At 40.5% G+C, this 17,566-nt stretch overlaps 1 protein-coding gene across 2 annotated transcripts in view; it reads right to left on the reverse strand.

Annotated features, from left to right (window-relative positions):
* CPED1 (cadherin like and PC-esterase domain containing 1) overlaps positions 1 to 17,566 on the reverse strand; it is a 155,057-nt gene that overhangs the window by 100,216 nt on the left and 37,275 nt on the right. For both annotated transcript variants that reach the window (XM_056341197.1, XM_056341198.1), the window contains exons 5-7: positions 15,627 to 15,702; positions 2,581 to 2,737; positions 938 to 1,106 (exon numbers count right to left, since the gene is read on the reverse strand). In XM_056341197.1, coding sequence (XP_056197172.1) covers positions 938 to 1,106; positions 2,581 to 2,737; positions 15,627 to 15,702 — 402 coding nt within the window. The remainder of the gene's footprint in view (positions 1 to 937; positions 1,107 to 2,580; positions 2,738 to 15,626; positions 15,703 to 17,566) is intronic.

Consider the following 17,566-nt stretch of genomic DNA (forward strand, 5'->3'; position numbering starts at 1 on the left):
AAACTGTAGAACATACCAAATGGCTGGCATCATCAAGAGCCCTGACAGTGACACCACAGCATTCAGACTGATCCAAAGCCACGATGTGCTCCTACCCCAAGAGGTCAACGTGGGCAAAGTGCACCCATCCTCAGATGGCTGCTGCAGGAGCTGATCTATGTGACCTCAAGAAATAACGCTACTTTTTGACCTTATTCCTTCAAAAGGAAAGGAGCAGCTGCAGAATTGTAGTTCCTTCACAAAGAGCTGCAGTATTGCAAGAACAGTTTCTTGCTGAAAGAACAGTTTCTTGCTGAAAGAACAGTTTCTTGCTGAAAGAACAAAGGAATGGGAAGACAAGTTTGGAAATACACAGGACTGCTGAGTGACCTAGAGGTAGAGAGGGATCTCTGCAGGCACTTGGAGATGTTCAGAGTTAATCCAATTAAGGCACATGTGAAACATCCTTCTTCATAAAACCAAGACCATGGGAGGCCCAACCTCTCCATGGTATACTTCCTTCCCCTTATTTAGAAGTGCCCTGACCCTCTTCCATTCTGTTTTACTGCACCTAAAAAAGAAATCAAAAGTATTTTAAATATTTACTTTCCCTTTTTACAACATTGTCAGTATCCGGGCAAAAGATGTTACTGCATGACAGCACCCCCACTGCTGTGCTTTAGAGAAAACTTTGTTGGAACTATTGTCAAATGTCACCAATGAAAATGGGCTCTGAGGAAAGCAAACCCCAGGCCACACTGCACAGGGCAGCTCTTCCCAGCTTCATAAAGCAAACCCCACTTGTTCCGAGAAATGAAAGCAGTACTTTAGGAGAATATTCACTGCCAGTTGTGGACTGCAAATAAAGGAGAAGCAAAAAAGAAGAAAGATATTAGCTGTTTTTCTGCCTCTGTACTTCACCTGAAAGATGGAAAAATTAGGAAATTAAATATTTTACCTTTATGGAAAAGTGCTTCTTCTTGGGTGGATGCCAGACAGTGGTGGTTGAATGAATGAATGCCCGCAGAGGTGTTAAGGATGTCACAAGCACATAGGCTTTGATGATGACAGAAATGTCTTGAGCTTTAAGGATGTCCTTGTGGTCTGGTGAAGCTGATACTTGATTCCTGGAAAGTAATAAAAATACATAGCATTAATGAAGTGATTTTACAAGCTAAGGAAATGAGCTAGAAGAAAATAGTGAAATAGTGAAATTAGAAGAAATAGGAAATTAGCCTTTTTTCCCCTGAGTTAAGCAACACCACAGATGAAACCAAGCAAGCTGGAACCAAGCTCTACACCAAGTCTTTTTATTGCTTTCAGTATTTTAAAATCTTAATTTCCATACATAGAAAGTAACTATGTTAGGAGGGAATTACCTTTGAAAATACATATGGGTAAATGCATTGTGGGCATATTGTAATTGCTGCAAACCCAGGACATTCAGAGTGAAGGTAAAAACTTCAAAGAAATCCAAGCATCTTAAATAATAGAAGTGCATAGTCAAGGTACCCAGATTTAACACTGATTTGTAGTGAATTCAGAAAAACAACAAAAAAAAAACCTCTATGGAAAGGTTACACTGTTGTTAGCACTTTCTTCAATGTAAAGGGACAAAACATGTGGTACCGCATGCTTTCCCTAATGAAAGCCATAAACTATAATTCCAAATATCATGAAAGACTATGATACCTAGGAATAACTTATAATAAATCAGCTAAACATAAAAGAATTATGCAAGCTAACTTTGTCTAGGAAGTGACATCACTCTCTAAATACTGGCTTTCAACTCCCATAGTCCACACAGAAAGAATGAGCCATAGAAACAGGACAGAAAAAAACAAACCCAAGGGAAAAATCTGTTATTTAAAAGCTCATTGCTTGGGGAAATCTGAGCTATACTTGGGCTTATTCACAAATACGGTTATTATTCTGCCTGTTAAAATCTCTGAGTATCAATCTACCTCATAGCAAATGCAATAAGATGACTGTACCAATTATGGGTCTCTAAGACTGATTACTGGTGAAAGACACAGAGCTTTCCTCCCATTTCTGTGTAATCTTTGGCAATATGTGGCCTTTCCAGCCCTCAATTTTGCTATCTGTTAAGGGAGTCTAATAATACCTACCTTAAAGGGACCTTTTTCTCCCCTCTGCAAAATGGTAGGACCTCAGAGCGTAAAATTTGTGAGATAACATAACAGAGGAAATACCATTTGGACAGCCAGTTCTCAAGTACTTCTTGGTTCTTCACTTCAGGGAGGGTCTCTGTGCAAAGGACTATGTACGCGTGTCAGTGGTAGGGGCGAGGCAGGGATGGGAGGGAAATAGCTCAGCCACCAGGACACTTAAACATTCGGGGGTGTCTCTGGGTCTGTATTTACCTATCTAGGTATTTCAACAGCCTCAACATAAAGACTTAGCTGTTCACATGCAAAACATGCAAATTATTGGTAGTACAGAAGCAAACACTAAGGAAGTATAAGAGATGCGATCCATCTTCTGTGGTCCCCTCTGTTGCTGCCTTCTGCCTCCCTGCCTCCCAATGAACTGCACAATAAAGCACTTGCAGTGTCTGAGGAGGGGGTATCATTAGCTTACAGCTGTGCGCTCCTGCTCTGCTTCCACCAGTAGGGCAGGTGGGCAGCATGCGTCTCATCGGTGCTTTCACTGCCCTGGGATATGTTGCTTGCGGTGTTGGCCCTTGGCAGCCCAGGCTGGTCAGAGCACTCTGGGGTGACAACTGGGAGCTGCAAGTCTGAAAAAGTACCAAGAGAATGAGAAAGAAAGTCAGCAGAGCACTGAAAGCAGTGGTTGACTCCTGCTGTTCAGAATAAAATATATAAAACACAATAGGTAGAAAGGAGATACCAGCATCAGCCAACAATGTAAAGTAACAAATGCCGAGACTATAATTCTTTTTGGATCAGCTAGCAGAGTGCTTTACACCCACAAAGCACCCCCTTCCAGCTGCAAACTCAGAGGCTTAGCTGCAACTCCCACTTTATAGGTGACTGCATGAGTGGTACATACAAAAGCATCCCATTCCCCCTTCCTCCAAATAGAAATCCTTTATTTCTAGATATAGAATGCCAAAACTTTGTTTCTTATGTAGCCCTAATTACAATTAATGGGGATAAGAAATGTATTTGACTAAGGACCAAGGGGCTTTGCCACTGTAATCACACAGACAGCTCAGTAAATAGCCACGTATCCTTTTTTCCAAGTTCACCATTTAAGGCTGCATTTTGTAGTTACTGAAATCTATGGGAGACCTAGTTCTGCCGCTGAACGCAGTGGGACCAGACTGATGTACCAGAGTCCTCAAGATTACTGAGGCATGTGGCTATTAATAGTAACCAACATATTGTGATGTGAGTTCAGTCAACGGGTGATATGTATTTTCTGCTTTTACTGTGCTGATAAAAAGGCACAGAGCCCTTATATGAGGTCATTATTTCATGTAGGGTGGTTTTCATTAACACACTTCGCATTTCAGGTTCTTAAGTAACAGTCAGGGAAAAGTCAAGCGGTTCGCATTATTCCCAGACCTTATCACTTGTCTTTTTAATGACATACTGCACCGTGCTAATATTATGAATTTATTTGTGTAACTTCTCTTTTAAGGCATGCACTCTCAACTTTGGTACATGAAATGAAAAACAAACCTGAAGTTTTTGGTGATAAGCTGCGAACAACCATTCAAGGAAAAGAACTATTCATTTTCTTCTAGATCCTGTTAAAATGACGTTGTAATTGTCTATGTTTATCAGCTGTTCATCAGGTCAGCTCAGTTCAGCCTTCCAAGCTCAACTGGGATCTAAAATGAATCTGGTCTTCTGCCTTACCTGCACCATTTAGCAGGATTAAAGGCTTTACCAATAAAAAAGAGGTACTTATTAATACAGCACCTCATGTTCAGATTATACTTTCATTGGCATCTTTGTGTTGTGTTATTTATTATAACTGATTTGGGCTTTGTAAGTGACTGTTGATGGTACAGAGACAAAATGGGCTACTGTCTGCCTACTCAGCTGTGCAGTGACAACAGGAATAAGCCAGTAAACTCCCATTAAGTCATTTATTTAGCAGGCTTGCTTCTGCATATGTACAGGGAGCAGATCTGCTAAATCACGTGCTATTTTTTCCATATCTGCCTTGTAAACACACAAAAGCATTTTACTATGGCAATTTCCAACCTTTAAAGTGACAGTGGCATTTCGCAACGGCAATTTGCAATGGTCCTATAGCAACTACTCCTATGCATCATTTTAGTTACCTAACTGAAATGCTCATATTAGCAGAATAGTATTCTTAGGCTTTGTCTTTATGCAATGGAGAGAGAGAGACCAGTCCTTGGAACACTAAGAGAAACACTGGTTCTGAACTGTTCTCTGAAAGTGCTTTCACTGACTATGCAAGAAAATTAAGCTACTTGCAGCTGCAAATAATTCTCAGTGTAAAGTTTGATCATACAGCTTTGGTGTTCAGGCAAAACCAGAATTATTAAAACACAAAAAGGCCCTCCGCAATGCACAGACATTGGTAAAAAAACCAAGACACAGTCCCCTGCAGCTGAAACTGTCTATGGAGTTACGGAGCCAAGCCTTTTACCACTGTTACCTTGGTACCGTAGCACATCCATCAGGAGCAGCCCAGTATCATCAGACTCTGCCGTTCAAATCTCATAGCTAAGATCTTCAAACAGCAAGGTACTGATCTGTCCACCGTGAGTGGGATCAGAGTTATACAAACCCCAGTGAAACCCATGACAGCAATCCAAGCTACCCCCTTGCTGAGGGTGCCTAGGGGGTCAGACGAGAGAGAGTCAGGTTGCCCTACCTAGATGGCTACAGCACTTGGCTGAAAGGAGGCAGAACTGTGCTTCCAGACCAAGCTCCCTATAACATACACATACACCTGTTACATTAGACCATAGCTACGTGACAACACTAACAGAACCATACAAAGGATGAGAATGACAGTTCTTCTTAGCTGATCATCTGAAAGCCAAATTATGCCAAAGGTGCACATTTTTCAGCAATTGTTTTAGTTAAAATGACCATAATATTGAGAAAAGGGAAATGCACAAAACATACTTTTCTTATTTAAAAAAAAGTAGATTATTTCACTGAAAATAAGAACAGGGAAGGAGAGAAAGGCTGTTCATCTCACTACTCAAGAGAAAGTAGAGTTTCTTTTCTTTTTTAAAATATAGTTTTAATTGTATTGTTAAGGCAACAAGTAACCAATGTGGTATTAACTCACTAGACAGAGTTAGGAAAGAATGAGATGAGGTTTGCACCTATATTTACCCCTGCTACGCAAGAATTTTAGCTGTTTTAGGGAAATGATTACTTTGATATTAATTCATTTGTCACTATGCAGTGGACCATTTACAGGTGCTGGATACAACAACAACAACAACAAAAAGAAAAATGTGTAGAGACAGATGAAAAAGAAAAGTGTCCTGAAATTCTCAAACTACCAGGTGGAAAATCCTTAGTCTTGCCCTAAGTTATTACAAAATGTTTCAACATAAAATAAATTGAAATCTACCATTTCTTAAAGAAGAGGTTAAACAAAATCAGGGTCTCGGTGATTAGCATTGAGAACTAAAAAAAGTACAAGGCCTGTGAACTCTTCCTCATGCTACAGAGCATCCTGCTTGTACAGTGCTTTACATACCTCCGTTGGTTTTGTGTTAGCATCCACCTGGGAAAGAGCCCATTGCAAGGTGGCTAGAAGAAGGAGAAGGGGGAGTGAGACTGCCACAAAGTGCTTGCTCCTTTGAGATGACACACAGCATGTACACCATCAGGCAGAGTTAATAGGGAGTGACAGTCCCTCAGTTGGGTAAATCTGCTCCTAGTAATCAACGAATGCAATTATCATAATAATAAAGAGTGCTGAACTGCAGAACACTCGGCTGTGTCAGTTCTCATAGCAACTCTTCACCTGCTCTTGCACTCAGAAGCAGTAACAATGTTTATTAGAGCTGTAAATTTGTTAATCAACATTATCATCAATGAAAATCAGCCTGCAGTGTCTTTACTGTTTGCAGTAATTGCCATGGTTTTCCATCTTGAAATCACTCTACAAGCTGTTGTTAATTAAACAGTCCTTTTGAAGTACGTAAATAACATCAATATTTTATAACAGAAGAGGTGAGGCAGGCTTAGCAGTTGATAGGTGTCAGGCAACTTGGAAAACCAAGTTAGAAATTGTCCCAGTATCCTTGTGTCATGTCCAGATTACTCCCTGTCTTTCAAAAATACACATCTTATTATCAGTAAATTTTGTAGCACACTCTAAAGATCAAAAGAGGGAAAAAAAAGTAAACTAAAAAAGAACATTTTCCCTTTTAAAGTGGTTAAAGGCAGTAATTTAAATGCTATAAAATGCTGCTTTTCCTGAGGACCTTTGCCACAAGTACCTTTTGATGCTGCCATTTGTGGTGATCCAGTGTAAAGCAAAGGACCTGAGGCCGAATATCTGCTTTCACTTAAAAAAAAATAATGTTTCACTTCCTTGAAATTTTGACTTGAAGAAGGTTTCTTATGCTGACATTTCTGAAAGGGTACTATTGAAAACACTAACAAACAGCACCACTTTGTCTTCGCTGAGGCTGTTGTCCATGATTCCATTTTGATGGGTAAGGAAGCCACTACAAATTCTCAGCAGAATTCACACATTAGCCCTTTAACCACAGCAATGGGTAAAACAGAGATCTGAGACACAGGAACAGCTGGGGGACACATGTGAAAGGGAGGTATAAGATCCACCAAAGCAAGTCAACACCTCTAGATCAAAAAAATTAAGCACCTCTTTGTCACATGAGCTGGTGGCAGCTATTCTGTCAACTGCAATCTCTCAAAGTACCAGAGTCAAACAGATCAGTTGACAGCGACAACTGATATTTAATGCAGCAGCTACACTGATGTCTAATGAGGCCTTTCAAGTATTTTACACAGCTATGACTTCTTGCTCCCTCTCTCCCCATCTCTGGCTCCCAAGTTATTTACTTGTCTTTGGCTTAGAGTTCTGAAGTGTAACATGAGATTCAACACATACACAATAAAGAATAGCTGATTTAAGAGTTATAACATGTGGCTGAGCAAAAGTTTTACCAATAGCTAGAAGTGCATTTGGATAAATTAAGACTTCCTGGAGCAGAGCCAGGTCAGTGTTGACACAGCAGCGGCTGCATGGACGGGTGGTAAATGGAACACTCAGGTTAACATGAACATCTGGTGATCCGCAAAAGAATTCAGCAGAAGACCCTTCTGATTAAACTGAGTAACAACTGAAAGAAAAGGAAACAGAAGATGAATGAGAACGTGTCCTCTTCTTTATCCTTCCTTTTATAGTACCTTTTGATGTTACAAGGAGGGTTATGATATGGTTTTGTTTGTTAATGTTTTTTTTACTCTGTTCAAGATCAAATAGGCTATATTTTATACACCTCAAACATGGAGCAAGGAACAACTAAGACTACTGTCTGAGAGGAAAAGGTCATGTTGTTTCTAAAGTGCCCATCAACTGTCAAATCTGTTAGAAACATGTCAAAAGCATTTGAGTCACCTTGGGAGCTCCTGGTTGTTTAATGAAGCACAAAGCTAGAGATGAGATGAAACACAGCTAACGTGTTGTGCTTTGTTCTAAGCCTAGGAAATTGTTCACGTCTTTCATAATGGACACCATAAGCTCAGCATGTTTGTACTTGCAGAGTCTTCATCCAACTGCTTTTCTTTTTAGCAGGAAAAACATCACTTTAGAACATACAAGTGCATTCATCCTGAAAGTATATGGGAGTCTTTCCATCTGCATAGAAGTCTTCTGAACTTTTTCCTCAATTTTCATAGTGGTAGTCTGTCTCTAGCAGAAGCCTGAACCCTCTCACACAGGAAAAAAGAAGAATAGTCACCTCACATCATTCCTTAGCAGTTTCTGCAGCGCAATATTCAGGAAGGACTGGTAACAGGTCCCTTCTGTCAGTCTTGCAGGTCTGCTCTCTGACAGGGCATTTCAGTGAGTTAGAAGAATTTCATATTGCATCCTGTGCTGGGATCATGCATCTGCCTTACTGGTGTGGGCTGCTGGAGCACAAAGAGCTTATTTCTGATACAGACCAGGCAAGCTGCATTGCTACAACCTGGTCCTCTTCTATTATTTACAGCTGGGCAATTTTCCAGCCTTTGTAGGTTGGAAAGGTGTGTTAAACAGCTGCAAAGATTGCTTTACATGAGGAGATGCTTAAAAAGTTTTCATGGAGTCTTAGGTGGACTTCCGAGCACCTCCAGGACCAGGGGATTTTGATAAAAATAAAACCTACTACTATCAACTACCTTTTGCTCAGTCATGTCTAGCAACCCGCTCTAAGCTGCATGACCATGAAAGTAATGAGCATTAAAAGTGCATTCTTGTCATTTTTCAGTGTTGATTTTGGAGGATGGATGATTTCAGCTGAACTACTGCCACTACATGCCTTGAGGCTTGTCACAGAAAGCAGACCCATTCCATTTAATTGCCTCCTGTTATCCATTTGACCTATCAGATGAAAAGACTGAAACAAAGATTAGTACTCTCCTATGGCTTACACATCATGCCTTGAGGTTGCTGAAGAAAGAGAGACAACCTATAACAGTCTGTTTTATAACCTATGCATTCAGAAAAGGGTGGCTGTGAAACTCAAAGCAGATGCTGAGTATTTGAAGGCAGCTAGGAACACTAGGGGCAATCCTGGTCCCCAGTGAAGTCCTCGCAAAATTTCCATTGATTCCACAGGAATATGATTTCTTGCTTGGTACTTAACACTCCTGTGATGGTTATGATGTGTTAAAAGCTTCATTTGCAACGTGCACATTACTGCAGGTTTAATATCCCACCCACTGCTGACCACTGATCTAGCTGTCCTTAAAAGGTTTTCATATTCAAAAAATAGTGATCTCTCCCTCTGTAATACAGTTAATTAAAAGCAACCCACCCTGAATGTTTAGAATAAAGAAATGTCAAACTACAAATAATTTCTGGAAATGTAAACTACCTAAAATATCCTGAGTATTAAAAAACAAGTTTATGGTAAAGGAGATCTAGAGGGAAAGGAATTTGAACTGTGGGTTGGAATGCACTGAAAATCACGCTAAAAAAACACCTATGAAGTCTCAGTTAAAAAGACAAAATGATAGTAGCGCATCATTTTGAAATGTATGCTTTTTATTTTCCCCTTTAAAAGCATCAGCAAATACAGCTTCACTTTAGGTTAACCATTTACTGTGATTTTTGCTTCTCTGTTTTGGCAGGTGCACGAAGAACAGTATTTATTAAATGCAGTGTGTGCTTCTTTGTTCCTAAAGCATCCTTACAGTTAAGACAGAGAGGGTTTTTTCAATATTTTCCAGAGGGGGTGCTTCTTCTATGCATACCCTTCATACTAGAACTTAAATTTACAGATAAGCTATAAAACTCTGGAAAAAGTAACTCAGTGAATATGCTGTCTCACTGCTACATGATTAGAGCCACAGCTACAATTCTGTACTAGTAGCAGCATAGAATACAGAATAGTGTAGGCCAAGTAATTAAATTCCATTAGCTGCTTTACTCCTTTTCAGTCTACTCCTATTTGTTTTTATTACAGAAGTATGGTTTTGTCCTAGCTGAAATCTGACCGTGTTGTCAAACAAAGAAAATCCTGCCCCACGCAGTTCACTCAAAAGACTAAGATGCTGATTTTATTGGCCATTGTTGAGTAGCAGAAAGGTAACAGGCACAAAACTGATCACAACTGGTATGCAGACATTTGTAAGGGTCAGCTAGCAAAAGAATTGCATCCCCCTATAAAGAAGCATGTTCCTGTTACAGAGATGTTGAATTATATCAACAGAAAAGTAATTTAATCTGTAATTTCTTTCTTACATAGATGGCCCCATTGGGCCTTGCTTCCTCCCCTCATCTCATCACCCTTCCCACTGACTCCAGGGATGCTAGGGACAGGCAAAGCAGCTTTGCTAGGCAGGAGGAGAGGAAAGCTGACATGGGGTTAGCACCAGACAGTGAACATATCACATAGTGAGAGCACAGTCACGCAGCTGGACTACCCCGGCTCTCCCTCCCACCTGATTTCATCAGGGTCATGCCGATCTCAAGACATTTTGTGTGATCAATGCTGTGGGCCAGCCCTGCAGGTGAGCACGTGAGCACACCAGGTTGGTAGACACTTATAAGGTCTCTGCACTCATACTGCATACACTCTGCACACTAATAAAAAATGCAGAAGGAAGATGTGCAGCAAAAGTATTACTTTAGAAAGAATCAGTGATCTGGATGAGTAGAGAAAACAGCTATGCATGGCACAGGCTGGGCTGTGGAAGTGGTAAGCAAGACAAATGCTTATGTGGAAAGAGAGACAAGTCTGAATTGCTTAGGGAACAGGAAAATCATGGAGGCAATGCTATAAGCATTTCCACTACTTTCCCAGACAAAACCTGACAAAAAGAGTATTTGCAGGATGCCTTCCCTGTGCCATAAAGTGAGACTGGGCAATTTGGCTCATATTGTGGACCTTAGTCCTCTCGATCTGTCAGCTGAGAGTAGTTCCAAAAGGCAGCCAAGACCAGTTCTCAGCCCACCTGAGGTGGTGGGATACCAAGTATGAACACCTGAAATCTCTTTGCCAGTCATTCTCCAACCTCAGAGAGTTTCTAGGTTTGGGTTGTTTGCAGGAATATTTCATTTACAGATCACTGCAACAGCTGCAGCTTTTGCTGACCTGAGCAATAAATGCCAGGAGCTTTCCTTAGTTATTCAATAGCCATATCGGTATCTTCTCTTGGCCTAAGTCTCGCACAGTAAGCAGATATCAGGCATTTGATTAAAAACTGGGCTAAATGCCCTGCAAAAGCAGGAGTGAAACCAATCTTCTCAGACCGAGCAGCAAGCACTTACTGGTGTCTTCCACACTGAATGTTAAGATCCACTACAATTCTTTGTGGATTTTATCAGAAACCTGCTGCCACATGTGTCCATCCTCCAGCACCTAACTCCTTCTCTTACTCAATCCAATTTATCCACACATATAATTCATTTTTTGCCTTCTTGCTCCTCTCAACTCATTCCAATCAAATTTTCCTAACTTTTTTTTCTTTTTGCAGCTTCTCTCCTGTCTCCCAAAAAGCAGTCATCACTGGTATGTACAGTTTCCTCCCCCATACAGATACAATGAATCTGAATCTTCAGACTGACTTTCCATTAAAAAGAAAAAGCAAAGAAACAAGCACCAACCCAATATTTTCTACAACTAATTTTCTCTCCTATATTGATACAACAGGGCTGTGAGAAGGGGCGTGCTCTCTTAAACACAAAACCCAGCAGCTTAAGAGTTGCACGACAACATACAGAACAACATTTTTTTAAAAAATAACCTTTAGCCTTGTACCCACTGCTTATCAATATTAACACTGTCATACAGTAAATTCAGTAATCCCATCCTCTCAGCCTTGCTGCCTAATATTTCCTTCTACGACTTAGTTTGTCTTTAATTAGATCACACAATTCTTAGAGCAGCAACTTTGTGTTTTCACTTTTACAGGAAATTGCTTGGCTCCTTGGGGGGCTGACTAAATGAAAAACACAGTAATAACAAACCAACTGATCCTCTTCAACAGGAATTGCAGAGAAGCCCTGTTGACTGAAACACACAAGAGTGAAAGTATGTGACTGATTTGAAAGGAAACAAACTCTTTTGTGGAGGAAATACTGATGAAAACCATTCTTTCCATGAATAATTTTAAAATTGAGGATCAAACAAACCCTAATAATTGGCAACTTTGCTGTTGGAAAGAAAGGTCTGTCAAAGGATGCAAGCAGAAGAAAGATGTGGAAAGAGCTGGCTTTATCAGATGAATAGAAGGGGAGGAGAGTATCTGAAATCTTGGCTCTAGAAGTTTGCTTCAACTTATGCATTTTTGTCTGCTTAATCTGACATCAAATGATTTACCCTTCTGATCTAATTTCACCTTCTATGGGTGGATTTCACTTACAGTAAATTAGATGTCGCTTATCCAGTGATACTGAATGTGATTAATTTCTGGGTTAAGACACTCTGAGGTCTGGTCTACAAAAAGATGACTCTCTGTGTGCCACAATCTAAGTTCCTATTCCTGGATGTCAGTGTAGTCTACACAGTCAGTCTGGAGTGATTCAGCTAACCCGAAATTATGCTGAAAGCAAATGCTCCTTTGGGCTTGCTCACTCTAAACTGTACTTCTGTTCATTTTGGGAACTTAGATACCAAGTGTAAAATTCAGGTATCCACACACAGACTTCTATTGCCATCTAGGACGCCATAGGATATACCTCTGAGCCTCCAGCTGCTAGACCAAAAAGATCACTGTGCCAAATCTGCCCATCCTACTGGGCATCCTGGACTCTCCATGGGACCCTTGCAATGAAACAGCTAGCTCAGGCACTAGGCCACATGATGATGTGGGGACATCTACAATTAAGAAATGGATTATTCTTTTTACTTTAAAACACCACAGCTAATTTAGGTTAAAAAACTTTTTAACGGATAGCTGAAAGGTGAGGGCTGGGCCTTTTTCTATCTGACAGTCCTTCAGCAGACTGCTAGAATTAGCCTCCACAACTGGGTGGGTAGGACACAGACCCCTGCTGCCAAGCACAAATACTACCTTGATTTCAATAGGATTTTGGCATCAGTCAGAACAGCTTTTCTCTTTGCCAGGAAAGCACTAGTAATATAAGAATGGAATAAGATATTCACAAACAGCCCTTCCCTAAGGAGGAGATATGGTGGGCTGACCCTGGCTGGATGCAGGTGCCCACCAAAATCACTCTGTCACTCCCTCCGCAGCTGCACAGGGGACAGAAGATACTGGGAAAGGCTCCTGGGCTCAGATAAGGGCAGGGAGAGATCACTCACCAGTTACTGTTCATGGGCAAAACAGACTCGACTTGGGGAAAATTAACTCAATTAATTACCAATCAAATCAGAGTAGGAAGTAAAAACTAAAACTTAAAACACCTTCCCTGCATCCCTCCCTTCTTCCCAGGCTCAGCTTCACTCCCAGTTTCTCTACCTCCATCCCCTGAGTGATGCCGGGGGACAGGGAACAAGGGCTGTGGACAGTTCCTCACACATTGTCTCTGCTGCTCCCTCCTCTGTAGGGAGGGGAGGACTCCTCAGATTCTTTCCCTGCTCCAGCGTGGGGTCCCTCCCATGGGAGACAGTCCTCCATGAACTTCTCCAATGTGGGCCCTTCCCACAGGCTGCAGTTCTTCATGAACTGCTCCAGCACGGGTCCCTTCCACAGCGTGCAGTCCTTCACGAACAGGCAGATCCAGCGTGGGCTTCCCACAGGGTCACAGCCTCCTTTGGGCATCCACCTGCTCCAGCATGAGGTCCTCCACAGGCTGCAGGTGGATATCTGCTCCACCATTAACTTCCATGGGCTGCAGGGGAACCTCTTCTCTGGTGCCTGGAGCACCTCCTCCCCCTTCTCCTTCACTGACATTGGTGTCTGCAGAGTTCTTCCTCTTACATGTTCTCACTCTTCTCTCTGAATGCAGTTGTGCAGGTTTTGGGTTTTGGGTTTTTTTATTATTATTTTTAGATATGTTATTCCAGAGGTGCTATCACCATCACTCTATCTTTGAGCCAGTTGGCATTGGCTCCATCAGACGTAGGGCAAGCTTCTAGAAGCTTCTTATAGAAGCCACCCCTGTAGCCCCACCATCACCAAAACCTTGCTGTTCAAACCCAATACAGGAGAAAACACTGAACGGTTTAACAGACGCCTTAAAGAGAGTGGCTTATACCACAGCTTATGGACACCAGTGAAAATGTGCATATTTTAAAGAGAGAGTTCTGTGTGTGGTGAGTGCCTCCTGTGTTTGTGGTTTTGTGGTAGCAAAATAGTAAAACCACTGCAACTGGCCTTTCTCCAAGTATCAGGGCAAACTAACGTTTTTTAAAGGCAATCTGTTGCCACATGAGAAGGACCTACCCATTCCTGAACACCTTGAAATTTTAGAAATCTACTCATTTTTTTCCTGAAACTGGTACTATATCAGAATATTTTCTAATTCACTTTCCAGTGCAAGGGAACCAAGGCACTCATCATCACTGAAGACATACTTAACACTCAGCCACAACCGAATATATCACCTACCTGAAGTAATATGACTTCATGATAATGGACTCTCATGGGACCTGGATAGATGTTGATTATGCTACATGTTCCTTATGATCAGTTTTGACAATGTACTGCACCAGGAAAATGGAAATGTCCAATTTAAACTGACCCTTAACATACAGTTCTTTAAGGAAACACTTCACATAAGTTTTAAATATCGATCAATCTTTAAATGAAACAGTAAAAAAATCAAAGGGGAAAATATAGCATGCTTAGGTTAGGAACCACCTAACTTCAACTTTAGTCAGGCATCCAAATTCAGGTATTTAATCTAAGCTACTTTTCTATGCCCCATTCAGTGGTGAAAGGTAATTGGGTAGTAAGTACCTGCAGAGGGTAATTCAACACACCTATTTTAAACAGTTTACAATAAAGTAGTTCTGTAGGTGCCTCTCTCTCTCCCCTGATTTAAGGGGAAGACTAGAATACTGCTGCAGAAGATATCTTACTTCTAAACAGTTAAATGAGATGTAAGGAATCCTTTCCTTATGTGCTAAAATATAGCATCTATATAAAAAGTGAAAAGAGAAACAGAAAAAGAGATAGAGAAAAAGAAAAAGAAAGAGAAGAGAAGAGAAAAGAGAAGAGAAGAGAAGAGAAGAGAAGAGAAGAGAAGAGAAGAGAAGAGAAGAGAAGAGAAGAGAAGAGAAGAGAAATTAAAACTGATCAATCTTGTATATTTGCAAACAAAGCAAATACTAATGGAATAAATGTGAGGTTGGTTGTTACTGGATTATTAAAAAAAAAAAAAAAGACAAAATTTCTTATAAGCAAAGTTTATGATGTGAAGATAGATCATCAATCCAAAATAGCACTGGTGCTGGATATTTAGAAGTGTAACTGAGATCATGATGTGTCCCTATGTAGTTTAAATAGACCTCATATGGTGCACAACAGTTTTTTCCAGTTTCTATTCAAAGTGAATTTCACCCATAGTAAATTAGAATTCTCTGGCAGCTTGCCCATAACCTTTAAAGTTTTCTGCTTGATGATCTTAATACACAAAGGCTTTTTATCAGTAAACTATGTCTGGATGGGAACCAAACCCCGACTCCTACTCCTTCTCCATGCCACAACATTTTTGTAAAGCTGAACAAACATATTACACCAAACCCAGGGCTTTGAAGTGTAAACACTGATACACTATACTGATACAAAACAGTCCAAAAAAAGACACTTATAGCCAAATTATTTCTGCTGTATGCAATAGCTAAATAGTGCAATATCTTTACCTGAAAAGATACTGCATAACTATAACCTGTATTTAAATGGTGTCTGAAAAGGTTTATCATTCTTGTTTCATTTTTTCCTCCTATGCATTCATGACTAAAATTGAAAAGGAACTGTAAGCCTGACAGTCTCATTTCAGAGACTTCCTGTGACAACTATTAAAACACCATCATCACATATGCATATTTAAATTAAATAGGTTACCTGAAAAGGCTTTTTTTATCTGGCATAATCCCTCTTTTCTGCAAAGGAAATGCTGGACTTCTGGGAGTAGGTTTACCTGTACATAAAAAAAAAGAAGCTTTAATGATTTCTTTCAGAAAAATGCTCTTTTTCTGGAGCCTTCAATGGGCTTGTGTTTAATTTATCAGAGGCACCTCATGTGCAGAATTGCTGTCAATGTCAAAAGGAAATTGTAACTTTGCCATCCCTGCAACGTGGGATAATGAGTTAAGGTGTGGGCTATTCATCCGTGGCCATCATAAAACACAATTTTAGACTTATGGCTCTCCACCTGGCTGCTGAGTTTTCATCCTTTCTGTCCTCTTTTTGGCTGGGATAGTTAGTTTTCTTAGTAGCTGGTACAGTCCTGTACTTTGGATTTAGTATGAGAATAATGTTGATAAAACACTGATGTTTTAGTTGTTGCTAAGTAATGCTTACTCTAAATCAAGGACTTTTCAAGTTTCCTATGCTCTGCCAGTGAGGAGGTGGACAAGAAACTGGAAAGGAGCAGAGCCAGGACAGCCTACCTGAACTAGCCAAAGGGATATTTCATACCTTAGAATGTCATGCTGAATTTATAAACTGGGGGAAGTTGGCCAATGCCTGCCGATCGCTGCTCAGGGACTGGCTGAGCATCACTTAGTGGTTGGTGAGCAATTGTATCACGCATCACTTGGGGTCTTTTTTCCTTTGGGTTTTATTCCTCTCTCCCTTTCTTTCCTTTTTATTACTATTACTGTTACTGTTACTATTACTGTTACTGTTACTATTACTATTATATTACTGTTACTGTTACTATTATTGTTGTTTTTTGTTGTTGTTATAATATTTCAATTATTAAATTGTTTCTACCTCAGCCCATGATTTTTACCTTTTTCCAATGCTCCTCCCCATCCCACTGCAGGGGTGAAAGAGTGAGCAAGCAGCTATGTGGTACCTGGCTGCCGGCTGGGATTGAACCATACCTTCCCTGCCCCCTTTTCAGTTTCTGCAGCTTCTCTGTTCTCTGCCAGCTATCAATCACTCTCTCTTCCTGCATGGAAATAGCTTATGCCTCTTGAATTGCTGTGCTTAGGAAAAGTGGCAAGCTAACACAGCTAAACCACATTCAGGCTCTGGAACAAAGCAGCGTGTTGCACCATGGCATGCACCATGGTATGCCAGCAGTGAGTAATGTTAGGCCAATATTTAAAGTTATCTGGAGATACGGGCCATCTGGTTTAAGACCCTGCTGTGCTGCAGACTTCCTGAGAGAACTTGGACAATCCCTTTGATCACCTTGTGTCTCAGTTATTCATGTGTGAAACTTCTGGACATTGCAGAATGCTGTAAGGGTTATTATATTGCCCAGTATTAAAGGCTCAGATATGATAATATGGGTAGAATGAGCAAAATGGAGTTTGCAGAAGCCTGGGGTGTTTTATGATCTGTGACCTGAACCCAAAGCATGTATATTTCTAGCAAACTGGAACTGCTATAAAAATTTCAGTTTGGATACACTTAGGTAAGTCATCCTGTCCCAGGGAACCTCAGTGTACATGCTTCTGGCTCTGAATTCTGTGGACATGCTATCTTTTTTTTTTTTTTTTTTTTGTATCCTCATGAATTTCATAGCTGAACTAAATACTGTTTAAAAGCAACTCTATTTCTCCCAGTCCCTCAAGTTGGAGTGTATACTTTTGGGTTTTGCTATTATTATCTGTGCCATTTTACTTGAAATACAAACCAAACTGTATCCCTGGTTTGGTCACATTTTTTCAAAGACCTCAGTTTAAGTCGCTTACATATTATTACCAACAGGTCAGGTGCTTATTTAGACATTTGCCTAAGTAACCTAAATTCTGCCTGCGACACGCTGAAGTGAAAAAAAAAAAAAAAAAAAAAAAAATTAATCCTGAAAATACCAAGGAATATTGGCA

Source organism: Falco biarmicus, chromosome 5, assembly GCF_023638135.1.
Source record: "Falco biarmicus isolate bFalBia1 chromosome 5, bFalBia1.pri, whole genome shotgun sequence".
In the NCBI taxonomy this organism is placed as follows: domain Eukaryota; kingdom Metazoa; phylum Chordata; class Aves; order Falconiformes; family Falconidae; genus Falco; species Falco biarmicus.